Source organism: Neovison vison, chromosome 3, assembly GCF_020171115.1.
Source record: "Neovison vison isolate M4711 chromosome 3, ASM_NN_V1, whole genome shotgun sequence".
Taxonomy (NCBI): domain Eukaryota; kingdom Metazoa; phylum Chordata; class Mammalia; order Carnivora; family Mustelidae; genus Neogale; species Neogale vison.
The window spans coordinates 50,199,429-50,226,122 of NC_058093.1; the positions used below are offsets into that span (position 1 = coordinate 50,199,429).

Here is a 26,694-nt window from a genome sequence, read left to right on the forward strand (position 1 = left end):
GTCCCAGACACTTGCTGCTCCACAACCCTCATTTAGCTCTTAGCCTCCAGCTGCCTAATTGCCAACACACTGTTAAAGAAAGCAAACCAGAAGCATCCTCAATCGTATGCTTCATCTGTGGCTGTGCGTGAGCATGTGTGTATCTAATGTACATCAGAAGCGAGAGGAAGGGGCTGGAGGCTGGATGAAGTATGATGACAACCTCGCTTCTTCTTTCTGCCTTCCCACTTTGCACCTTCAATTCCAGCTTCAGAAGAAGCTTTTTTTTTTTTTTTTAAGAGAGCCCGATGTGGGGCTCGATCCCAGGATCCTGAGATCATGATCTGAGCTGAAGGCAGAGGCTTAAACCACTGAGCCACCCAGGCGCCCTAGCAGAAGCTTTTAAAGAGTGCCCCAAAGCCCCTATCAGGAACATGCCCAAAAGGAGAACAAGAAACCGATCCTAGTTCTGACCCTGATCCACAGTGCCCGCCATTTCTTGTGGCAACACAGATGTAGAATACAGAACAGTTCAAAGACTCCTAGGTAGCTTACCAACATATGAGAACCTCAAAAACCAAATATAATCAGTTTGGTCTCCAAAGGTAGGAGATGCACAGCTGAAAGACAGAGGCACCACCCTCTACAGAAGCCACAGAAGACTCACAAGGAATACTCTACAGGAATGAAAAGACATAACTTTCTATCTTACAGAATTATGAGCTTTATTGGAAAATGGAACCAACCAGAAAAGGAATTCTACACACACCCTTATCTCCCTACCTACATCTGGGATATGTGGCCTCTTCTCCTATTTATGGATAAACTGTCAGGACTTGTGGCAAAATTTCCCCTCCTGTTAAGTACCAGAACCCTTCCACTTTCACCTACTCAAGGATATCACTCCAGCCACTCTTTCTGCCTCAGAAAGAGATGATTTTCCTTCCACACTGTGGATTTTTCCCACCAACGCAGATACACGGTGTCTTTGCTATCTTAAAAGAATCCCCTCTTCACCCACGTATCCCTCAGCCACTACCTCATTTTCTTCTTTTCCTTTCAGGAAAATACTTTGAAAAAGCTAAGTTATATTCTTCTAAATCTCTGTTCTCATCCACTCATGAGCCCTCTCTAAGCAGACTCAACCAAGTTGCTCTTAAGTTCATCAGAGACCAGACACTGGTAAATTCATGTCAGAAACATCTGACTCAGCTGATCACCCTCTTCTCCTGTCACTTGCTTCCCACTCTCTCCCAACTCTACTCCCACCTCATCGAGTGGATGTGTTCGCGTGGGGACACTCCGGAGCTCAGTCCTAGAGCTTTCAGTCTACACTTGCTCCCTTGATGGTGTCCAGTCTTACGATGTTAAATACTATCCATATACGGATGTCTTCCAAATTTATATAACCCTTCCCGATATCTCCTCTGAAACTTCAGTCTTGTGCAGTCAACTGCCCACTTAACCTTTCCACTCAGATGTCTAAAAGGCATCTCGGGTCTTACATATTGGAAGCTGAGCCTATGTCTCCCCTCCAAAAATAATTATCCAGTCCTTCCGCACTCTTCCCTCTCTTGTAAAGGGAAATTCCATTCATGCAGTTGCTTAGACCCAAACTTTCTTCCCATATCCCACAACCAACCCAACAGCAGCTGGTCTGACCAGATCAGCTCTACCTTCAAAGTACATCTCATCACCTGCCCTGCTCTCCTCCTGATCCAAAACATGACTGTCTTGCACCTGGAGACTGAAATAGCTTCCTGGGTGATGAGATCTTCTTGCTTTCACTCCTTCAGCAGAGCCAAGGGCAGGATTTGAGTCAAGTCTGATTAGCTCTGAAGTTTATATGCTTTCTAGTGCTAGACTGCTGAGGACTCTATTTACCGAAGTCTGCTCTATAGAGTATATGAACATATCCATGGATCTCTGTATCTTCTCAGACTCTCACCAAATAGTAGGAAAATTTAAAAAATTATAATCATGAGTGTGGGAATGTCCATATTAGAGAAGTTTGCCAATCTTCTGTTGGAGAGCACAACCTTTCTACTTGCAGGTGTCAAGTATTGTTAATGCTCATATTAGCAAAATTTTTCAAAAATTTGGTAGCCTTATAACCCCAAAGTACTTTTTTTGTTGTTGCCCAAGAACTCTTTTTTCTTCATTACTTACAAAATCAAGAGTTATAAAAAGTCCACCCCAATAAGACCATCATGACAGATGAGAGCCTTTCCCCATACCTTGCTAGCTGCTACCCCAGCTTGTTTATTCACTTTGTACTCCGGTGTTTCCGTGTGCATGAAGTAGATCTGGTCTTTCATATTCTCAAAATCTTCCTGGTATTTTCTCTGTAAGACATTAAACATGCCGGAGAACTGCTGTGAGCACAGACTGTGCAAGGGTTCACACGGGGGAACAGGGGCCACTTGGGTTGCTTACGCATAGCCCCACTCCTCTCGGTTTATGCAGATCAGGTTACAATGAGAGATGGTAGGGCCATCACAAAAACAATTAGCAACTTAACTGAGACTTAGAGCAATTGTAAGAGGCTGAAAACTACCCTTTAAGAAGGAGCTCCCAGGGCTAGGGGCAGAGAATTTCAGAAAAATGGAAAAGAGTTTTTCAGTGAAGAATTTCTGGGAAGAAACTAGTCAGTTTCATAAATGTAGTTTGGGTTCCCCAGGCAAAGAATAAACTTAAAAGGGACCCTTTAACCTGTACTCACTTTGAAACCCTATTGTTCATATGAAAATTGAGGCAAGAATAATGTAATCTGAGTAAAACAGTATTTCTCAAAAGGGAAGGTAGACTGGGAGATTTCTTTCTGGTTAGGAATCCTACACAGGTCTTGTCCCCAAGAAGAGTCCATTACCTGGACTCTAATGTTCTGGTACCCCTTCAGGTGTAGTTGGGAACTAGAAGTTATAAAGGAAAGGGTCACCTTTCATCCTAAGAACATCCGGCCATTTCTTCCTACTTACTGAGCTGATGTTATCAGCATTCATTCTGGCAGTAGCAATTTCAAAGCAAGGTGTCTCACTCCATTTGCCTTTGATTTTATTTTCATAGTCCGCCTTGTATTTTTGCTATGAGAAAAAAGAAGACAAGACAAAATATAGGAAATACAGAAAGTGACAAGATAGAAAAGTGGTAAATGGGCAGCTTTAAAAAACATCTTTAAAAAAATTTTTAAATAAAAAGATATCTTGATATCTATTAAGATATCTATTAAGAACTTCTTAAGTTCTTAAGAGAAGTCTTCAAACCTTCTAGCATAGTGTCAACCAGAAAGTTGAGCAGTGAGCAGAGGTAATAATTGACCCTCTTCTTGTCGAATCTGGGGACTTAGTTCATTCAGAACTCACAGATATTCTCTGATGTTTGAGGGAGGAGACTCAGAAGCATACTCCACTTGTATTTCAGAGTTATAATAAAACCACTCAACCCCATGTTTCCATGCCAGATGAACTTATTTCTGAGCTTTACCAATACTCCTAGTTATCCAGAAAGCAATACAAAAATCTGGCTTACAGACTAATTTTAAGCTTTCCAGTTGAGATTAAAGAAATTTTAATGAGAACTGGCAAGTAATTCAAAAATTGCCCCATCTTACTCCCAAACACCACCCCATCTGAACTTCAGGCTGTGGGCATCTAGAAGACTGGAATTATGTCTTCTTTATGTTTATATCCTCAGAATCTAACACAAAATGCAGCACGCACAAGTGGCCTCATAAATGGCCTCATGAATGCATGCTCAAATACGCTGAATTGAGCTGAGTCAATGATATGTGGCTTCAAACTACCTTGGCCTTATACTGCTCTTAGAATAAAATTAAATTACTCAATACCACATCTGGGCATGTAAGCCAAAGCCAGAGCTGGGTTACAGCAATTTCCCCTTCTTGGAAAATGTGTTAACAGATACAACCAATGAGCCTCAAGGTTTCTGCACACCTACATCCCTACTATACTCTTCAAGAGAAAAGGAAGTTGCTTTCTAGTATACCTTTAACAGAACCAGTGCCAAGGAGGAGTTATGTGCTGAACCAGTGAGTATGAGTTAAAGGATGCTCAAACCTTTCTCAAATGCACATACCCTTTCTTCTCAAGAGCTTAATATGCCAATCAATAGCCAAGTGTTTTTCATAACTATAAATTTTAGAGTCCTGGGCCTGAGTCCAGAAGCTCTGGGCCCAAGACTGGACTCTTATCATTACCTAAGGTGTGACTTAGCTTCTCCAAGTTTCAGGGTTCTCAACCATAGCACCAACAACCTTCCACATTAAGATTAAAAAGTTCATACCCTGAAGAGTCCTAAACAAATGTAGGCTACAATAACTCTAACAACTATGATGATAACATTGATATCATAACAGAGTAAGAAACTGGAGAAAATTGTGTATTCCTTGATAGAAATCTTTGTTGAGATAATATTTACATTTAAGTACCAATTAATGTGTACTCTCCTCTCGTGAAGCTTTAAAAAAATTGTAGTCAACTTTTCAGTCGATCAAAACAGACTTAACTCAGTCAAAAAGGATTTTTCGATTGGCTGATTGCCTATAGAAGTATTTCTAAACTTTTTGGGGACTAGACCTCTTCAGATATCTGAGAAAGCTATAAAATGCCCATAAACACAACTTAGAGAATTCTTTTTTTCTTTTTAAAAGATTTTATTAATTTGGCAGAGAGAGACACAGTGAGAGATGGAACACAAGCAAGGGGAGTGGGAAAGGGAGAAGCAGGCTCCCCACAGAGCAGGGAGCCCGATGCAGGGCTGGATTACAGGACTCTGGGATCATGACCTGAGCCGAAGGCAGACACCTAACTGACTGGGCCACCCAGATGCCCCACAGAGAATTCCTGAATTACATGCACCCCAGGTTTAGATCTCCAATCTACATTCTTGGTGGGGGATATTGCCATTCTTCTGCTTGGTGTCAAAGGAAAACAACTCCAGTATTAGGGGGTAGGGGAAACAGAGCCTGATGCATCTCCAAAACTTTGTAATATAATTTAAAATTGAGAAGGCAGTATTCTTTTTTTTTTTTTTTTTTAAGATTTTACTTATTTGTCAAAGACAGAGTGTATAAGCAGAGGGAGCTATAGGCAGAGGGAGAAGCAGGCTCCCCACTGAGCAAGCAGCCTGATGTGGGACTCAATCCCAGGACCCTAGAATCACGACCTGAGCCGAAGGCAGAGGCTTAACCGACTGAGCCACTCAGGTGTCCCCGCAGCAGACATTCTTAATGAGGTCCAAACATGGGGTCATTATGGAGAAATAATAAGAAAATCATTTATGTAGATTTGTTAAAAGAAAATTAAGTAAAAATTAATTCTCACATTAAGATACAGATATCTGTTGTTTTAAAAAGATATTAAAACAAGATGCAGGGGTGCCTGGATGTCTTAGTTAGCTAAATGTCAGACTCTTGGATTCAGCCCAGGTCATGATCTCAGGATCATGAGACTGAGCCCTGAGTTGGACTCCACACCTGGTATGGAGCCTGCTTAAGATTGTCTCTCCTGGGGCGCCTGGGTGGCTCAGTGGGTTGAGCCACTGCCTTCGGCTCAGGTCATGATCTCAGGGTCTTGGGATTGAGTCTTGCATCGGGCTCTCTGCTCAGCAGGGAGCCTGCTTCCCTCTCTCTCCGCCTGCCTCTCTACTTGTGATCTCTCTCTGTCAAATAAATAAATAAAATCTTAAAAAAAAAGATTGTCTCTCTTGCCTTCTGCCCCTTCCCGACACCCCACCCCACTTGCACATTCTCTCTCCGAAAAAAAGTAAAATAAAACAAGATGCAAAACAAGAGTTTAAGACCCCAGCACCCTCACCCAAAGTCCTCCCCCACTTCTCTCTCTTCATGAAGCAGTAGCTAACATGGGTCAGCTTGGAGGTGGATCTCTCACCATGCATCCCTGACTACTCGCAGGTCTGGGAAGATTTTCACTACAAGCAACTGAGGCTACAGATTGTTAACTGTTGAAAAAGTTATGGCCTTCCCCTTCCCATTTACAGGTAGGAGAGGAGTTGAAAGAATAAAGGCCTGCAGCTTGAGGAATGAGAGGAAGGGAGAGGTATGTGTCTGCATGGGACCTCCTCTGTCCACTAAGCGATTGACTCTACCTGCCTGTCAGCAAGGCCCGAGTGTTTACGTGGTACACAGAGACGTTAACTGTACCAGGGGCCCCACACCCAACCTTCCCTCCAGGTCCCCCCTAGTCCTTCTGTCTGACTGTCATGTTCCAAGTCAACCAATGGAAACCTGGCAGCAAAGAATGGATTTAACTTCCTCTAGTTTTCTGTGTTTGGTCATTTACCAGAGGACAGCACATGGGGTCAGTTCAAGCTCTGGAACACCTTCTGTGGGCAAGAGAGTAAACGCAGGTCGATAGATGCCATAAAATTGCTTCCTCAGACCGTAGCTCCTCCTCCTCAGAAATGAGCTGAGAGGCTTGTGTTGGGCCACAAACTGGACACCCTAATGTCCTTCTTAAACACATGGCTTTATTTTTGACTTTCCACATCTGCATCTGTGGTTTTGATGTGGTTATCAAATGCAAGGACCACAAAGCCGGTTAGTTAATCACACTTCACTCTGTGAGTTGCTAAATACTAGGACTTTGGACAGCTTTGTTCACAGAAATGCGATCCCCTCACGCAGCTGGAGGGGGTCCTCACTGACATTTTCATTGCCCATAGTGGCCCCAGGGCCGCTTTCCTTACTCAACCAAATCTCTTATGATGGATCAATGGAAGTCTCTCCCTAAGTCTTTGTGATAGAGGAGATTCCGTGGTATTAGAAGATCAGAGCTTGGCATCTTTGTGGTGTGCAGCGATATTTTCTGAAAGATGTTTTAAAAAATATTCTAGTGAAATACTAAGAGCACACCCCAGCTCCACAGGGATGGAAGATCCTGTGCTTGGGACCCTTCAGGAACTCACCCCAGGTACCTAAGGTTGTAGCCTCTGTTATGTAATAAACATAAGCGTGTTTCTCCTGAGTGCTGTGAGCCAATTATTAGCAAATTATCAAATATGAAGAGGGGGTCATGGGAAGCCTGGATTTAAGCCAGTCAGTCAGAGGTATGGGAGTTCCAGATTTACGACTAGTTGTCTGAAGTAGGGTCAGTCTTGAGGGTCTGAGGCTAACTCCAGGTAGATAACGTCAGAATTGAAGTGAACTAATAGGGCAGCGAGTTGGTGTCAGAGAATTGGTCAGTGTGATACAAGACCCATTTGGTGGCAGGAGTGTGCACAGAGAGCAAAGGAAACAGAGCTCTTCCTTTCAACTCTAGATCCCAGGGAGCTATCATTGGACATTCCAGCCTGGAATCTCACATTTTTCCTCATGTTATGAATCTAGAAGGAAGCAGAGAGGCAAGCACTGAGAGACTTAGGGACTTCCCAGTGTTGCACTCAGAAGCCTACCTCCAGCTGGCTGTGGCAGGCGCAGTGACCTCACCGGAATGCTCGCTCACATGAACCACCTGCCTGCCTGTCCATCTGTGTTAGAGCTACAAAATGTGGCTGAGCCAAGACAAGTGCTGCCGTGGAGCTGGTGGCTTTGGCCAAAGAGAAAAGTGAGAGAACGGATTCTGACAGATCCAGTAAGGAAAGCTGGTAAACAACAGAATCAATATATAAGCCATACAACCATTGCAGATATGCAATCATCATATTAACATATGAACGGAAGGGTGCCTGGGTGGCTCAGTTGTTTAAGCCTCTGCGTTTGGTTTGGGTCATGATCCCAGAGTCCCGGGATCGAGTCCCGCATCGGGCTCCCGGCTCTGCAGGGAATTTCCTTTTCCCTCTGACCTTCTCCCCTCTCATGCTCTCTCTTACTCTCTCTCCCAAATAAATCAATAAATCTTTAAAAACAAACAGACAAACAAACAAACAAACAAACATGAACTGAAGGCTGGAAGACAAAGGGACGGATCTGGGAAACACAGACAAGGAAATGCTGGATTTGAATACCTAAGAGGGAGAAGATCAAGGAGGTTTTATCCATGTCGGAGAGCAAGGAAATGTGGGTCAAAGCCCATAATGGTGGGGAACACTTCAAGAGGACAGAGGCAAGTCCCACAGCTAAATCATCTTTCTCTCCTCCACCCGCAGCTCTAGTCCTCTTATTGGATGGTCTGTGGTTGGATGGACTGCTACGAATCACAAGCATTTCTTCCCAAAGTGAGTATTGTTTTAGATGTCCAGCAGCCATTAAAAACTTGGAATTTGGCTGAGACTGGGATGAATAGCCAAATCTAGTGACTTTCATCCACAGCCATCTTCCCTCGGCTCATATTGCTATTCCACAATGGCAAACCCAGACTGGTGAGGATTTTGAAATGTCCAATGACGCCACCATATCCGGTTAGAGTGGTGCAGTCCAACAGGCACCTCACGCAAGCCACCACTGTAACTGTAAATTTTCTAGTAGCCGATTTTTAAAATGCAAGAAGGAACAGGTGTGAAATTAATTTTAGTAATATATTTTACTTAACCCAATAGATCCAACAAATATGATTTCAATGTGTAATCAATATGAAAATCATGAGCTATTTTATGTTCTTTTTGTCCTAAGTGTTCAAGACCCAGTGCCTATGTCATGCATATAGGACCCTCAGTTTATATGACATTTCAAATGCTCAGTGGTCACACGTGGATGATGGCCACTACATCGAGGAGCACAACTCTAGACTAACCAGCATGTCTAAATTAGCAGAGATTAATTACAGAGCTGGGTGGCGCAGTGGGCTGGGCCTCTGCCTTTGGCTCAGGTCATGATCTCAGGGTCCTGGGATCGAGGCCCGCATTGGACTCTCTGTTCAGCAAGGAGCCTGCTTCCCCATCTCTCTCTGCCCGCCTCTCTGCCTACTTGTGGTCTCTCTCTGTCAAATAAATAAATACAATCTTTAAAAAAAAAAAAAGAAAGGCATTTTTTAAAATCATGCTCAAGCACCCCCACTGCACCCTCAAATAAGGTAAGTGTGCTGCATTAGTAAGATATCATTTAAAATATGCTTTAAATAAAAATTAAAAATAGATTTGTTTTCCAAATGACCATTTGAAAGAGGGATGTACCTTTTCTTCAAAAAAAGATCAGTGATCCTTATTCCCTAATCTTATTTAAGTATGAATATTTTCAGCAGGCCAGCTCTTTCTGGACAGTTCTAAAGTTCATTTCTGCTTGGCCCTGGGCAAATTCCAGGGTCATGGCATTCCTGTTAGTGAAAATTTACTGTACTTATCAGCTCTATCATCCAAATAAGCCCTTGGTTATAGTTAGTAGTCTGAAACATCAGACATTAAAAACATCACTGAATAAATTTCATCTTTCTAATTTTAATTCCTTCTCCTTTCTCAGAGACATCCTTTCCCACCAAATACCTAAACAAGATAGAAACCTTGAGGTTCCACCAAGATTCAAGCAGTAAACCAAATTGGGGACTGAACTCCATGGAGGGCAATGAGAAGTATTTAAAAGGAGCAGTGTCCCAGGAGAAAGTGGCCCAATACAAACCAATTTAAAATAGGACTTTAGCATGGGTCTCGTCATCAGCTGAACATCTGTCTCTCGGCATTCTCTGGGAGGGCTGCATTCCGCAGAGCTAGTTTACCAGCCTAAATATAGACAGACTAAGCCATTTTCCTGGGCCTTAAAAGCTATGAGGTGCACTGTCCACGGCTGTCACACTAAGCCCTGTCTGAGAGATCACTCCTGCGTTCTTATTTTCTCCATGTCTGACAGAGAGCATTAAATCGTATGAGGTCTTCACACTGAATTAAGACAATCAGATCCTCCAAGAAAATGTGCAGTGACTCAGTTCTCAGTTAGTAGCACTTCCCTAAATCACAATGTTAAATGACATCAGGACATAATTTCTGTTCTTAAAATGCAGCTTTCCCATTTACCAATCACTGAGTCCTTAAGTGGGCCGAACATTTATTAACATGGCCCCACAGTGTTAATGGAGGTACCATGTTCAAAGTAGACTTTTTAGGGTCTTATTGCAAAACAACTCTCGGTGTTGGTGTTGGGTCTTCGGGTTCCCCTTACTTTCTCTGAGATTTGAGAGGATTAAGCCAGAAGTTTCAAGGCAGAGAGTGGCCCAGCCCTATTTACTTACCTTGCTCACTTGATTGGTCACTTTCTTAGCAAATTCTATATCTGGAGGGTCCGGCAGCGTTGTGAATTGAGACTGCTGTTCAGCATGACCTTTTTTGTAGGCAATCTGACGAAATAAAAGATGGGGATTCTCATGAGCCACATAAAATTATTCTACATCCCAGATTCCATTTGTTGGAATTTAAAAAAAAAAAAAAGGACTAGGTTTTCATCTGTATCTGAACTTTTGAACTTTAGTGTATCATGTAACAGGGATGTATCCTTGCAGATTTGACATGCCTTTGCTCTCAGTATTACTAGTGATTTCTACCTCATTAAGTCTTCCCTCTTCACCAAGGCTATTAACTTAGATCTGTTTCCTTCCTTTTGTCTCTATGCCGTGATTTATAATTGAAACTAATCTTTTTCTTTTTTTTAAGATTTTATTTAGGGGCACCTGGGTGGCTCAGCCTTTAAGTGTCTGCCTTCTGCTCAGGTCATGATCCCAGGGTCATGATCCCAGGGTCCTGGGATCAAGTCCCACATTGGGCTCCCTGCTCTCTGGGGAGCCTGCTTCTCCCTCACCCACTCCCCCAGCTTGTGTTCCCTCTCTCACTGTGTCTCTATCAAATAAATAAATCTTTTTTTAAAAAAGATCTTATTTATTTGGCAGAGAGAGCATAAAGAGGGAGAGCAGCAGGCAGAGAGAGAGGGAGAAGCAGACTCCCCGCTGAGCAGGGACTCCATCCCAGGACCCTGGATCATGACCTGAGCTGAAGGCAGACACTTAACCAACTGAGCCACCCAGGTGTTCCCCAACCTCTTGTCTTTATATCACACCCGCTACCAAAACCCTAGCTCTGAATCAACTCAGCGGCATACTTCCTCTGCTTCCATCCAGGACGCTGAGTGCTACTGAAGAAAACCACACAATTCTACTGACTGGAAAATGACAATGCAACAAGCACAACTAAAAGTTCCACTGGAATAAGGTACAGAGGTGGAAAAGGGAGTCTCTCAAATCTAAGCCCTTAGCCTGAAGGCTAGGTGTGTAGCCAGTGATACATTCGGTGAATAAGAGCTTGCTTGGGGCTCTGTGCCCAATACTCGGAATTTATGGTAACCAACTGCCATCTTGCCTTCAAGGAAGCTTGAACATCCTGTTATGCATCTCTGCTCAGTCTCTGCTCACAGTGGCTAGTGTTAAACCCCAAGACCATCCTTAGGCCCCCAGTCAACTCTCAGCTGCCTCTTTCATAAAGAAACGCTATATATCCACTTCTCTTTCCCTGTACTCATCCCTGCCCTTCCCCACTACTGTGTGGCTCAGAGAAGCAGCCATTGCAGGGCATAATCCCTGCGCTCTCTCCGCTGTTCCCTCCCAGCATCCCTCTGTACCCAGCTCCATCCGTCACCTCTTCTCTCTCTCTCTTTTTTTTTTTTTTTTTTTTGACAGCTTCAGCTGCTCCTTCATGAGCAACTTCCCTTTGCCTATTAAAGGCCGCTCTTGTTGGAAAATATGTGTCCATTAGTCACGCAACCCCTTCACTCTTGCCCTCCTTTTTTCCTTCACTGACTACTCAGGCGTTTTTTCCACCAACCTTGACCTCTGCCTCCCAAAAATGCAGAACTATTTGTAGATCCCCAGACACATGAAAGCCTCTTATGCCTCTGGACCTCTCACCTGCTGTTCCCTTTTCCCTGGTAGGCCCCAGATCCAGGCTCTCATCTGCCTGCGAACTGCTGCTCATTCTTCACGGCTCTGGACAAGCAACTGTCTCCCCACCTGAGGACCTTTCTCTTGGGACCTCACTCAACTTGGCACTTGTCTCCTTTAAAGGAATTCCCAGATGACACTATGATCCATAGTTTACCTATCTGTCTGTCCTTGGACTGTGAGCTCTGCAAGGCCAGAAAACACAACCTCTTGTCTGGGAGCCCTGGTGGTTCACAAAGAATCTGACCAGAGCAAATGTTCAATGACTGAATTCTGAATGTGTCTTTTATATACTGAGGGCATGGGGGAAATCTCAAGAGATGGCTTATCATCCCAACTTTTCTACTCAGTAGTAAGACTTGAACAAATTATTTCTCCTTCCACATGGAGGTATTCTTCTTTACACTATAAAGAAAGAGGCTGGACAGTTCCAAGGTCCCACTTATCATCTTCATGCTTTAACCAAGTCTATGACTTAACCCGATAATATCTACCTACTGCCTGTAACAAAAGCTTTTATGAACATTAAATCAATGGGGGATTTAAAACACTAATTTTAAAACGCATTTATATTAATTCCACTGGTCAAGCTTTAAGTAGTATAGACTTTATTTTAGGCATAGGGTGACTGGTATTTTCTACGGCTGGCTAAGTCCTCAGAGAATAAGAAACATCCTGTCAGGAGAAATGCTCCCTAAGTATGACATCCTGTCAAAAACTTCAGAGAAATCAGATCTAGAAGTCCTAATTTCTCAGGAACCTTGTTCAGAATTCTGTCTAATTAGAATGCTACACTCTGGATCAACTTAAAGACTCTCTTGGTATTTGTAAAATTATTTGGTCTTTGCTCAGATAGCAAGAAAAACATGGTAAGTAGGTTTCAGAGAAACAGGAAAAGGGTGCAGGAGAGGGAGAGAAAGCTTCCAAACCCAAGTGCTTGGTTTGAAATCTACATGCCTACCCAGCATTATGTTCTGTGAACAACAGCCTGCTTGGGGCTCTGTGCCCAAAAATTGTAGAAGTTCATGGTACGGACAACAGTATTAATAGGCACGTTGGTAATCTGATACTTGGCGCATAACCTGCAATTAAATTAAAAGCCCAATCTTAACTGCCAAGTTCTTCTGAGGAAGGATGGGAAGATTCTACTTCATTATTATATATTCTTCATTATGGATTCTACTGAGAGATCTCAAAAATGGGGTCAACTTAACTGTTCAGAGTCCCTAGCACTAGAGTGACATGGAGGCAACCCCCAGCTCTCCATTTGATGAAGAAAGGGAGACATGTGGAGATTAAGTGTCTTCTTGGAAACCTCTTCCTAGGCTTATATGACATGGCATTTCCTGGTTCTCCTTCAACTTCTCTGACAGTTTGTTCCCTTATTCTTTTGCTGGCTCCTTTCCAGGTGTCCTAAGTATGGGCGTCATCCAAAACTCTGCTCTTGGACATATGCTGTTCTGCCTCCCTCATACGGTTTCACATCTTCAGCTGTCCCTTTTATTCTGAAGACTCTCAAATGTTCATTTCTTGTCCTGTTCTCACACCTATGCAATAGAATGAATTTCTAATTTATCCATAAAATGCCTTGATCAGAATGTTCCATCATCTCAACTCTGTTTCTCTATTCATGAGTGCACCATTACTAGTTGTAGCCCTATATGCCCAGACTACCAGACTTCCTCATAAACTTCTCTATGTGTCCCCTCACTCATCTCCAATATCAATGTCCTTAACCCTTTTAAAATACTTATTACCTTCAGATTCCTTTCTTCCTTTCCTTTGTCCCTGTCATCCCTTTGTTTTCCTTTGTCCCTGTCATCCCTTTGGTCTCTCTGTATTACTAAAACAGTCTTCTTCAAATGATCACAATTTTTCCCAGTCCCAATCTACTATATTGTCCTTCAGATTTTTTCCAAATCCTACTTTTTACCATATTGTTTTCCCCTCCAAAAATCACATGATATCTCTTATGCACTACTATATCACATCAGAATTATTTTGTCTGATTTTCAAGGTCCTGCTACCAGTTTCTTAAAAGTGCCCTCCTAACTAGGCACCCACAACATTCACTTTCTTTGTCCCCTCAAGACTGATTTCACCACTATTCCTTTTTTCAAGGGTATTCTCTCCTTGAAATGCCTTTCCTGTTCAGCCCTTCCCTTGGGATTGCCACTTCCGCATGGCCTTCTCTAATTACTTGCATGTGCCCTCTCTTCCAGCAAGTATTAGACTATAGAATTTGCTTTCTAAAATTTTTGAAAATTTTTTTCTTATTGTTTAATATATAACAATTTCATTTTATCTGATTATAAAGTCTCAAGGGAAAGGATGAAAACTTCTTGTCATACCTTTCTATCCCATCAGCTATGTATGCATAATGGACTTTCAGCAAGTAACTACTGATCACTTGATAAAGGTTACACAATAATATTATATGTTCATGACATACAGAACCAAAAAACTAACTTAAAAGACAACCAACAGGTCCCTATATATTAAAACCAGTACAGTACTAGATAGACTTAAATTTTTGTTATGGCTTCTTTATTTTTTAACTTACTCCATGGAAAAACAGGAGTACACCTAAGCTATATTTTAATCAACTGTATGAAAACCAGGATAGAAATATGTCCCTTAAATTTGCAAATGATATAGAGTGAGAGGCGATAAAAGATTAAGACCTCAAAAGTTGGAGACACCATCAAATGATTATGCATAATTCCAGTACAGGGCAAGGTAAGATTCTAAGATCCATTAGAAATAAATCCTAGTAATTTTCAAGACACCAAATGACTTGTTAAGTCCACAGTGAATGTTAGAGGTTTGAGGGGTCTAGTTGACAACTCAAGGAAAAACAACTTGTTTTCCTAAACAGTGTTCTCCTGAAGACAAGAGCAGAAGTCTGGATTTTCAATACAGACTCTAGCAAATCCAGGAGTCAAGACATAAAACTCCTCAAAACAGGGCAACTGTTAGAATCAAGTGGAGCTCTCTACTACTGCGGGTGCTTTCAACATAGGGACTCAACTAGGCCTGCTAAATCCCTCTAAAAAAATGGTTTTCAAGGGCACCTGGGTGGCTCAATTGGTCAAGTGTCTGCCTTCAGCTCAGGTCGTGGTCCCACGGTCCTGGGATTGGGCCTCACATCGGGCTCCCTACTCCCTGCTTCCTGCAGAGCAGGGAGCCTGCCTTTCCCTCTCCCACTCCCCCTTCTTGTTTTCCCTCTCTTGCTGTGTCTCTGTCAAATAAATAAAATCTTTTAAAAAAAATGTTTTCAAGGTCGAAGATACTAAAATTCTGGCCAGTGGGGACTGCTGACATTTTATGAACTCTGAAATATCCTCCATGTCTCTGAAAAATCCTCTATGTATAGCTGATGGCAAGAGATTTTTGTGAGAGAACTACACAAACACGTTTGGACAAGTGTGTCAGTCCATGCAGAAAAGGGGAGACACACGACAATTCAGACTTTATAACTAGGATAGCAAATCAAAAGCCTTCAATAACATTTTTCACTTAATATACTTGAGAAAGTGTTTAGGAGCTCAAAGGATTTTTCAAAATGCCACTCTATTGTGACAGAAAAAAACTTCAACTCCAGCCAAGGAAACAGAGGGCACATGCGACAGTGGAAAGAACTTGGGATCACATGACCAAGCTTCTAATCTGGGCTTTGCCACTAATGACCTATGTGGTCTCAGACTCAGGTTCTTCACCTAATAAAAAAACAAGACTGTTAAATTAAGTCTAATAAAATTATAATATGATGTCTAGTTAAGACACCATAATGATTCTAGACAGATTCATCTGCTATAATGACATTTAGCCTTTTTGAAAAATTGCAGTGAACATCTGGCCAGAAGACATAACTTGAGTGTCCCAATACCGTACTCCCCAACAATGTTGACTGCACTTGACTTACGTCACTGAGGGCTTTCTGGGCTTGGGCCACCCTTCTCAGCTCTGGGCTATCGTTGTACGGGTAAAACAAGCTTTTGTCAGCTTCCCAGTCCTCAGTGTACAGTTTCTAAATCAGAAAAGGGAGAAAAATTATGAAAAAATGAGTTCCCACTTACACGAAATACACGATTTTGAATTTATCCATCAGTAGCAAGAAGAAATTAGGCAAGGTAAAAGCCAAGGTAAACGGAATCTGCAGATAATCTCCCCTTCTCCACTCATTCCAAGACATATTTATTATTAGCTTGTCCTCTTCTTTTGACAAATCTTGTTTTCAGAAGGGCGGATGTGTCTGATATTGTTTCATCGCCTCTCTGGGACTGTACCTGCTTCCAACAAGGACTAATGCAAGTGTAAGGAGCCAGGAGATACTTTGCATGGCCTCTATCATGAAAAGCATTTAATAAGCGTGATAGCCAGAAATACACCAAGTGTAACCTAAGGTTTGAGAGCCAGTTCCCAGGTGCATCTTCGTTCGCCCCTACTTGTTCTTCCCATGTTGCTTAGCTTCCCCCCAAGACCCTCTCTTTCACTCTACTCAAGAGCTTTCCTCTCAGTTCCTCCCTGCCCACCTCCATCCCTGAAACCCACATGGCTCAAGGATACTCACAAAAAGTGAGCATTCCAGATCATCAGAGGACTGGGTATTGCTCTGATTTATGTGGGGGAAGGAGAGAAGCAGCGACAAAGCAGAAGCCCTTACCTTACTGAACATAGCTGTGTTCTTAACTGCCTGGACAAGTTCAGGGGCATCAGGGGGAAGCAGGTACTTATCCTTGGTGTCTTCCCAGTTCTGCTTGTATAAAACCTAGACAGAAAGAGCAGAGGACCAGTGGTTCGTGTCTCCCCGAAGGGCATGAGGGTGTAGAGAACAGAGAGCTGTGAAGTCTTTCACATTCCAAGTGTCCTCACACCAAGGCTGCCCTTGTGCCTATGCATTATTACCATCAGTTAGGAAAACACTGACCACATCAATGTCCCATTAATACTTTTCCTATGCTGGTAAGCTTTTACTTGAAAAGTCTGATTTTTTAAGACTAAGTCATGATTAGGATTCTCCTACAGATTCCTTCCAAAGGCTGCAAACTTCTTGGCCATTGGCTGAATCGGGATAGGGGACATGTTCCTTTTGATTTACATGGTATTTTTTACAATGTTTTAAATTAGTTGCTTACATTTGAAATTTGAGGATTTAATTGTAAAAATTAAGCTCTCTGACTGGTTTAAAAACAAGTAAGAGACTCTGGCAACACTGGGCCTGCCTTTCCAGGCCACCGTAGGCCTTCCAGCCCACTTCAGTCATCCGGTGGCCTCGATGACGCACGTACAGCCTGGGTCTCCCTCACTGTGAGCTCACAATGCCCCAGATTCAAAGGAGACAGACTGGCAAGCAGGATTAGGCCTGTCCAGCTCTGTCCTCTACGGCCAGGTAGAGGTCACCTACGTGCTCTTCAGCATCCCAGCCATCCACACCATGACCTCACCTTACTGACTTGCTGCGACACTTTCTTTGCATGTTCAATGTCCTTTGCTTTTTCGTCTACGTGACAGATAGTTTTAGCAACATCGCCATCCATTCGATACTTAACCTGCAGAAATAATGCACAGAGTTCATGACAGGCATCCCCACGTGAGTACAGTAAAGGAAATCTATAACCCAAGAGCACTAACCTGACGACTCACTGTCTGTTCCGCAAAGCAAAGTTTCTACATTTTAGGAAGAAAACTGCGATCTCCAAAGGTCTGCAGAACTCCTACATTCCCTGAATATCTGCTTTCCTGGCAGAGTTTCAGCCTCCCTGCACTCCTCCGAGGAGGACCACCGTGAACTCCAATTTCCCATCTCATATCATCTCTTGCTCACTTATTAAGCCAAGCTTTTAGATAGCTCTTGGGGTTCGCATTTAGAGCCACACAATCTTGAGCCAACACTTCCTCTAGATTTCTGGACTGGCTCATACTAATTCGACTCTTCTTTTTGTCTATACACATTAAAGCCCTCAATTCCCAGCGATGGGCAGGTTTTTGACATGTCTCGCCTTTATTTTAGAAATGCAGCCCACCTCACTGAGTTGATCTTGCACTTTCTTGATCCGGCGAAGTTCTGGGGTATCAGTTGTGATGGCGTATGGCTGTCCTTTTGCTTTCTCATAGTTCTCCTTGTATTTATTCTGAAAAGAATATCAGATATTAGCCTAAAACCTGACAAGACAGCAGCAGAAATTTCAAGCAATACATTCACCCCTTCTGATAAAAAAAAAAAAATCCTGCAAGTTCTAACAATTATCAGTTATAACAGCTTTCTTTTTGTCCCTCCGATTCTCAGCAAAAACTAAAATAGATTTGTTAATGATTCTTCCTAAACGTGGTTGGATACTTGAGACAGTAGAAATTCTATTACAGACTATTGTCTTGAAAATGCCCTAAAATGATTCTCTCAATGTTTTCATTGTCTGAATGCACACATAAAAAGCGCGAACCTCAATAATTTTAGAAAATAAATATAGAAATTATCTGAAAAGATTTGATTGCTAATACAATGCAAAAGTATTCAATTCAGAAGTTGTAGCTAGATCTTAATGGTTTCTATAGCTGAGACACCAGCTGAATTAATGGAAAGTCTGAATTATGGAGTATTTTGAAAAGGAATGCAATTTCATTATTTCCGCTAAATATACAATGAGTTCTTGCCTTAATAACAATGTGCATAATTTATCATTATTAATGCTTCAATGGTACTCCTAAATGTAGTCAACAATCTAAATTATACTCTTGATTTTATCAGTAGCCACTTTAAAAATACTATAAACCTTTGCCAACATTTTCTTCAGACTATCAGAAATTCTAGGTATTATCGTCAGAATTTATGAGATTTTATGGCACTAAATGGACAAAAAAAATTTTTCTGTTATTACTGAATACTGAAATGATAAAGGAGGCAAGATAATCTTGTTTTTAGAGCTCAAAGCCTTAGGAAACTAGGTTTTAGGCCATTCAAGAATCTGAACTGGAAATTGACCAAATAGTCCCCAGGAGTTAACACTAAACCAAACATGGCCATTTACTGACCAATCACAATGGGATGCTTTTGACTTAAGTCCTTAGTCCTATATAATTCAATGTTCCCATGAGCTGCTTTTCATTTTTTCCAAGCTCCCAGAGGATGTGCAATCAGGCCACCTAGTGAGACATCAGCTTGCATGGACAATCCACAAATGAGATCCAGTCACATGGGTCTCAATCTGCTGCCAATCAGTATAAATTATTACAGTCTAACTGTACATGGAAATTTAAGGACCAGGGACCTTCAACAGCAGTGATTCTCAACCAGAGCTTCACATTTTCAAAGCCAGGCAGCTTTTAAAAATCTCCCTGCACAGGTCCCAACCTCAGACTGATTAAACCAGAACAGCCTGGGTATCAGTAGCTTTAAAACTCCCGGAGGATTCTGATGTGCAGCCACAGTTAAAAACCACAGAGCTGGGGAGCCTGGGTGGCTTAGTTGGTTAAGCATCTGCCTTCAGCTCGGGTCATGATCCCAAGGTCCTGGGATCAAGCCCACTGGAAAGCCTGCTTCTCCCTCTCTCCACCCCCTGCCTGTTCTTTCTCTGTCCCTCTCAAATAAATACAATCTTAAAAATCAAACAGACAAAACAAACAAACAAAACGCTGTTCTAGGATATAGTCAAACATTCCGATCCTCATTTCGGATGAGCTCTTAGTGTGATTCTGGTTTTCTAAACTACACTTCCTCATCATACAGCTCTTGAAGACCTTTTTACATATTGTTAAGTATCTGGATAAGGGGCATTCGGCTCAGACACAGTTTAAATAGATGTTATTTAGCTTCTGTAAATGGATTTCAACTGAATCTCTATTTATGACTTCATGATTCTAGACTGGCTAACAAATTTTGATTAAATACCAATAAATGCTTTGTGACTGGCCTCCTGCTTATTTTGTGGGAATAATTGCAGTAAGGATGCTTTCTCTGATGCTGCAATGGTGCCAGTGAATTACATGAGAGGAAAATTCAAGAGTCACGAGAGCTTATATTTCTGCAGGGAAGTCTTTGTCTCACACAAGGCTGAGAAACAAAATTCAGCCGGCGCCAAAAACAGCTGGTTGAGAGTCAGTACTTTCTCAATAATAAAGCCAGATTAGCAGAAGTTGTTTGAAACTTACTGGGCTAAAGAGTTCCTGCATCTTCTGACTGTGTACAATGTAGGGGGTCATGAACTTCGAAGAATCCAGTTTCTTCCGGATAACCTTCTTCCTCTCCACTGGCTTGGTGGTGACCGGCTGTGCCGGTACCGGCGGTGCCAACGCGGGTTTGGAAGGTTCTGACTGCTCATAGTCAGATGTGGTTGTCCGTGTTGTCGTAGTTTCATAGATTTCTGTTATTGTCTGAAAATGACACGCAGTTCAACACTGTTATCGAAGTAAAAACTATGATCGCGTGATCTTGGTATACAGGCATTATTCTGATCACAAGTCAGACTTCCACCCCTCCTGTAACTTCCACCTGTCTAAAACAGACCAAAGCAGGACATCATACACTCTGTCCAGTGAAGGTACATCACATTATGTAAATCTGATTGTTCAGGAGGGTGTGTAGTCAAAAGGTTACTCCTTCCTAACTTGCTACACAGTGCCTTGAAACTCCATTTGTGTAGAAAGGAACCCAAACGCTTTCAGGTTGGATAAAAATCAGAAATACAATATTCTTAAACATTTAAAATCTTCTTAAATTGTTTGGGTAGAGTAAAAGCAAACTTGGGATCAGAGAACAAAAGATTAAGATGATCAAATAAAGCTTGACTTCCTGACTTCATGTTCACTTTTAAATGAGTCTAAGAAAAAGTGGGTTGCTTGTCCCATAATGAACCTGAGTGCCGTGTACACTAATAAATTCTTACTTAGGTGGACAAGGGCAATGACGACAACATAGGGGGTAATTTTCCTTAACAACAGTCCTATGCATGTGGTAGGTGGGAGATTATGGTTTCTTACAAGAGGCTGTATAGTAGAAGAAACTAAGGCCCAAAGTTTAGGTCTAGTCCAAGGTTAAAAATACTGTATGTAAGGGCGCCTGGGTGGCTCAGTGAGTTAAGCCGCTGCCTTCAGCTCAGGTCATGATCTCAGGGTCCTGGGATCGAGTCCCGCATCAGGCTCTCTGCTCAGCGGGGAGCCTGCTTCCTCCTCTCTCTCTCTCTGCCTGCCTCTCTGCCTACTTGTGATTTCTCTCTGTCAAATAAATAAATATAATCTTAAAAAAAAATACTGTATGTAAGAAAAGAAGGTAAGTAGCCAAGTCGTAGCACGATTTCCTTCACAGCAAATATCCTCTGTACCGATGGACGAGATCTAGCATTGGTTTGTAAAGAGAAACCAAAGCAACAAGGGCATTGGACGTCTAGGACAACTTCCCCTAGCATTGTCAGATCATTGCTAATAGATTGTTTTCTGCCCATTGTTACTGATGTATGCTTGATGGTGACAAACTAACCAATTTACAGCATCTAAAATGTTAGGTTTCATGCAGTCACAAGCTCTTCAAGCAGGCTCCAGGGAGAGTCATCACTGTCATACTCAAGAGAAACATCTCCATTCAGAAAAGGAAGCACGAGTGAGACTTTTCACCCTAAAAAAATACCATCTTGGGATATACATGGGAAAGGCTTATGTGCTACAATCTAAGTAACATTTCATTGCCTCATCAGGGACAAAGGCTTGGAGATGCCATTCCCTGTTGGCACAGATGGTGGCCCACAAGTTACGACTCTAAACAATAAAATTGCGGGTCCCTGTTCAACTCACATGTCCAAGGCCATGCAATTGGTACAGTCACAGAGTGGTGATAGCCAATGATAAACAGCCACTTATTTTAAGGAGTACCACCTACCCCCCAAAAGACCACATGAACAATGGGGAAACTATCCCCAGCCACTTTGGATATGCTGAATAGCAAAGACAGTGACATAACCTGTCAAACAGATAGCATTCATTCTTGTACCATCAGCAGCCAGGCACATGTAAGTGACTGATTCTCTCAGACTCTCCCTTCGCCAGCTCTGTAGCCCTGGGAGTCTGTGAGGAGAGAAGGCTCTGACTGCTTTCATCAGCATGCAGCTCATGTGGACATGGGCTGGGTCTTACCTCTCCCGGCACCTCTTCATAGACTGTCTCCTCTGTGTAATACTACAAATAGAGCACAAAGGAATCATGAGAACAAAGCAAAAGTCACTTCTCCTCTGCCTTGGCTGAACCACAGGGCTATTTCACTACAGCCCAGTTGGTGTACACTAAGTGTGGGAAGGAAGTACATGACGGAAGCCATTTTAGCTTGGTGAAACTTCAGGGAAGCTAACGTGAATGCCATCAGACGAGGCAAGGAGATGCAGGGTGAGGAGAACAGGGTCTGAAGTGGGTTCTCTGCCAGAGGCAGTTATTTTACTTATGACAAGCAAAACCTTTTCTTCTGGTACCCAGGGCATAATTTGCAGAGAAAGTAGGAGAACAAAATCCTGAGTATGTGGGCTGTGCAGAAGGGAACTTGATATAACCCACTGTTTGTGACTAACAATAAAACAAAATAGAGGGGCGCCTGGGTGGCTCAGTGGGTTAAGCCGCTGCCTTCGGCTCAGGTCATGATCTCAGGGTCCTGGGATCGAGTCCCACATCGGGCTCTCTGCTCTGCGGGGAGCCTGCTTCCCTCTCTCTCTCTGCCTGCCTCTCCATCTACTTGTGATTTCTCTCTGTCAAATAAATAAATAAATAAATAATCTTTAAAAAAACAAAAAAAAAACAAAATAGAACTCCTTGACTGGATTGTGTCATGGAAAGACTAGATTCAAAAGCCTATACACATCTCAATGACCCCTATGTCCTCCTAATTACTAAGAACGAGAGTCCCTTCCAGAGTGAGGGGTGCATCCGTATATGGCACAATGGTCCTGAAAGGATGCAAAGATGAAAATCTGCAAATGCCAAGGGAAGAAGGAGAAATGCTAGGACCTCTCAGCATAAGATGTGGGAAAGTGAGGCTACAGTTGACAGTTGAGGGCTCCAAGGTACTTGCAGGCTGGATCTGAAATCAAACCTACTTTTGTTCTACTTCTGACATCACCAGCAATAAATAGAAGCTGACAGGAACTGGCTGACATTTTGTTTCAGATGCGTAAAGGGAGTGGAATCCTGCCCCCAGCCTCACCCGGCAAAGCTGGGCAAGCAGAACGAAAGACCCAGGCCAAGGCACACAAGGAAAGGGACAAAAATGAAACACTGGGCTCATTTTCTCGGTTCACAAAATGTATATCGCTGTAGGCTTCATTTATCTTTTCTCTGTCACCAAAACATATGCTCAGGGAGAGAGAAAAATGCTAACTACAAAATTTCCCTCAGGTGGCCTCCTTTCTTCTGCCCTTGGCTCAGTGAACCCTTATCAAATTACTTAACCATTGCCGATAGGCCACTGGCTCTATTTCATCTGCAGGAAGATTAATATAAAATTTACCTAATGTCCCTTACTCTTGCACTTTCTTTGCTTCTGCACTAGTCCTTTAATTTAAAAAATCTGCTATCCAGGGGCGTCTGGCTGGCTCAGTCGGTTAAGTAGCTGCCTTTTGCTTGGGTCATGATCCTGGGGTTCTGGGATGGTTCCCTGCATCGGGCTCTGGGCGGGGGGGGGGCTGCTTCATCCTCTACCTGCTGCTCTTCCTGCTTGTGTGCATGCGCTCCCTCTCTGTTAAATAAATAAATAAATAAAATCTTAAAAAAATAAAATTTAATATCCATCTGTAGGTCCTTAGGCATAGCAAGAGAAACCACAAGCTCCCGCAGGATGGAGACTTTCTATTTTCTATGCCTTCATCACATGGGGAATATCATTTGGACACTTTAGGGAATACTGTTTGATCATGATCCACAGAGAATCATGCCTCTGGCCACACAAAACATCAGGGACTTGAGAAGGAAGTATTAAACTAAAGCAAATGATTCACGACTATTTTGGATTTTCTTAGCACCCAAGGAAAAGCAGCTCTTGGTAGCCATCCAGTTTTACCTTTCCTGGGCTCTCACCATGGGTAAACGTATCTTGGAAATAAGCTTATAAAAAAAGCAACACTACCCAAATGGTTGGCATTAACTCATATGCCAAATCCCACTTTTAGAGCTGTGCCACTAATTAGCGCATCCTCGTTTCTTTCCCTTCCTATCCAAGTTTCAGTTTGCGTAGAGTGATAGTACAATTTTATTTAGATGTCCAAGGTCCCTAGAAGATCTCTTTTTCAAGCCAGTTCCTGGCTTTGAACTCTTCCTTGACCATTTTCTCAAATTTGCCACCATTCCATTCCTCATGGCATCTTTTTTGAGGTCAGAGGGACCTTGGTTGAACATTCCCTGGTGAGAAGTCTATCAGTTTAGCAACTGCTAGTCAGACCCAGAAGCAGTAATAGGAATAAAATGGCAAGGATGAGAAGCCTAAAAATAGCCCGCTCCATTTTTATGACATCTAGTCAAATCAATCAGGTCTAATGCTGAAGACAACTTTCAATGACCAAAGAACACAATTATTTTGAGAAAACCAAGGGATTTTTAACTTGGAGGCTAAAAAGAATTACTGGTATTACTACCACAGGAAGGGAATTTAATTTTAAATTGTGTCATTGTTGAATAGTGATTATTCTAACTCATGGGGACATTTGTAAAATGCACGCCAGTAATACTGACCATTGAGAATGTAGCCTTTGGCACTTAAGCCACAGATATTCATTATTATACTGTAGGAGATTCATTCTGTGTTTTGTTCCTAAATCCTTCAGTAATAAGATTAATTTTATTTGTAGAACAATAAATTTTTCTTCATCTAAATGTGGACCAGTCATTAAAATAATCTTCCAAAGTTAAATTTTGACACTGTCATTTAGACCTTGGTTCTGGGTAGCTCTTAATTTCATCCTGATAAAAAGCACAGGTTTTCAAAACTGCCTCCAAGTATCTTAGGCACGTGGAGATTTCACTATACTTAGATCATCATTAATTGTAAATTAAGTACTTTCAGATTCAATTTCAATGTATTTCTATGGATTACAGCCCTCAAGCCTTGAGATTCTAGAATGTGAAGCTGAAGGCCAGCACTGATGAAGAAAAACCATTACATGACAAAAACAAAATTTTATAAAATAGATAATTAACAGCTTTGTAAAATATATCAGATGTCCACAAAAAACCCAAAGGAAATTTTTCAGGATGTCCACTTAAGTCTTTGTTTAAATTTTCTTCAAAATTTAAACACAAAAGCTAGTCTTGTTCACTTAAGTAAACAGAACGGGAGTTGATAGGAAAGTGTGGCTCCAAATGTCACTTGTGAGCGTGATGAGTTCATACATACAGGTACCTGTGCACATTTACATATATGCAAAATATCACATATAAAATCTCCTAAGTATATTATTCTGAACACTGATTCCATATCACCCTCTAGGTAATCAGCTGGTTGAAGCAAAGAGTAACTTTTCCCTACTGCTGTGTGGAAACTAAAAGACTTCAGTTTTCAGAATTGCCCCTTTGTCTCCTCTGTCCCTTTGATCAGGAGGGTTGGCAGGTGGGGAAGAAGGTAGATTCAATAGGTGCCTGGGTGGCTCAATGGGTTAAGCCCCTGCCTTTGGCTCAGGTCATGATCCCCGGGTCCTGGGATCAAGCCCCCCCGCATCAGGCTCTCTGCTCAGCAGGGAGCCAGCTTCCCTCTCTCTCTCTCTGCCTACTTGTGATCAGTCTCTGCTAAATAAATAAAAATCTTAAAAAAAAAAAAAAGGAGGTAGTTTCAGAAGACCGATTAAAACCTGCCTTCACCCCACACCATGTTTTTCTGAGAGTTTAAAGAAAAGCAAGAGTGGGAAACAGTGATATTTCTTTTCAATTCTATATCCCACATAATTATAATGAAACTGAACATAAACTATTCCTTTCTCATGCTTTAATAATGAGTCTTTGTGAAGTTATAAGAGATGATGTATTTCTCAAATGATTAATTCACCTACACAGCTTTGATTGTCGCCACATGAAATACGTGGCTGTCAGAGTCAGCTTTTTCATCTTACCTCCACCACCTCCTCATATTCTTCGTCATCTGCCATTTTCCCAGAGTAGTAGTGGCACCTACAAACTTTTCATATTCCAGACAAATGAAAATACATTAGCATCTATCCCTAGGACTGAAATCACAACACTATAAAAACAGAATTTAACACTTCTCCATCCGACACACCCATAGATCATTGCAGGTTCCGTGAGAGGAGATATTTAGATCCCCGTCTAGAAACCTCAAACTTCAAATTGGTCTCTTGATTCCTTCACTAGGAATACGTCAGGTATTGCTACTTCTAGCTACACAATCCATTTAGTGAAAGTTGTAAATGGAAGCAAGTAAGAGGCTTCGGATTCAAAGACACAGGGTATTTACATTTCTAAATACTTGCAGAAAAACATTTTCAGGCAAAAGTATTAGTGAAAAGAAGGTCAGCTTGGCTTCCAGAAGTTAGAATTTTTCGCCAGCTCCGAAATTCTAGGAGGGCTGCTTTAGGTCTCTCCACGGCTCTAACGCACCCTAGCAGTCTAGCCTACGCTTGGAATTAGAACACAGAAAAACAAATCTGTCAGTAGTTTGAAAAGAGAAAAACAGAAACCTCAAGGCAATGGGGTTATTTGTTTCCCGAACACCATTGGCTTATATGGATTATTTCTCTTCTGCTTCTGTAGCTCTTCCTCAAACCTGAAAAATAAGAAATGTTCAAATCTAAGAATGTGGGTCTTTGGTTTAAGCTTCTAATTCAGGAGCTACCGAAAGGCTCTCCCAAGGCCTTCTCAGTTTGACGCCAGAGAGCGGGACTCTCCTTGATAAAAGTGGATGATGACTTGGAGC

The 26,694-nt window shown here is 42.1% G+C and overlaps 1 protein-coding gene across 1 annotated transcript in view; it reads right to left on the reverse strand.

Moving 5' to 3' along the window:
* The window catches only part of NEB (nebulin), a 207,157-nt gene extending 181,248 nt beyond the window's left edge, over window positions 1–25,909 (reverse strand). Inside the window, exons 1-10 of the mRNA XM_044242061.1 lie at window positions 25,874–25,909; window positions 21,930–21,971; window positions 19,956–20,177; window positions 17,834–17,941; window positions 17,255–17,359; window positions 16,474–16,578; window positions 15,733–15,837; window positions 10,113–10,217; window positions 2,958–3,062; window positions 2,217–2,324 (exon numbers count right to left, since the gene is read on the reverse strand). Of these exons, the coding sequence (XP_044097996.1) occupies window positions 2,217–2,324; window positions 2,958–3,062; window positions 10,113–10,217; window positions 15,733–15,837; window positions 16,474–16,578; window positions 17,255–17,359; window positions 17,834–17,941; window positions 19,956–20,177; window positions 21,930–21,971; window positions 25,874–25,909 (1,041 nt within the window). The remainder of the gene's footprint in view (window positions 1–2,216; window positions 2,325–2,957; window positions 3,063–10,112; window positions 10,218–15,732; window positions 15,838–16,473; window positions 16,579–17,254; window positions 17,360–17,833; window positions 17,942–19,955; window positions 20,178–21,929; window positions 21,972–25,873) is intronic.
* Between the last annotated feature and the right edge of the window lie 785 nt (window positions 25,910–26,694).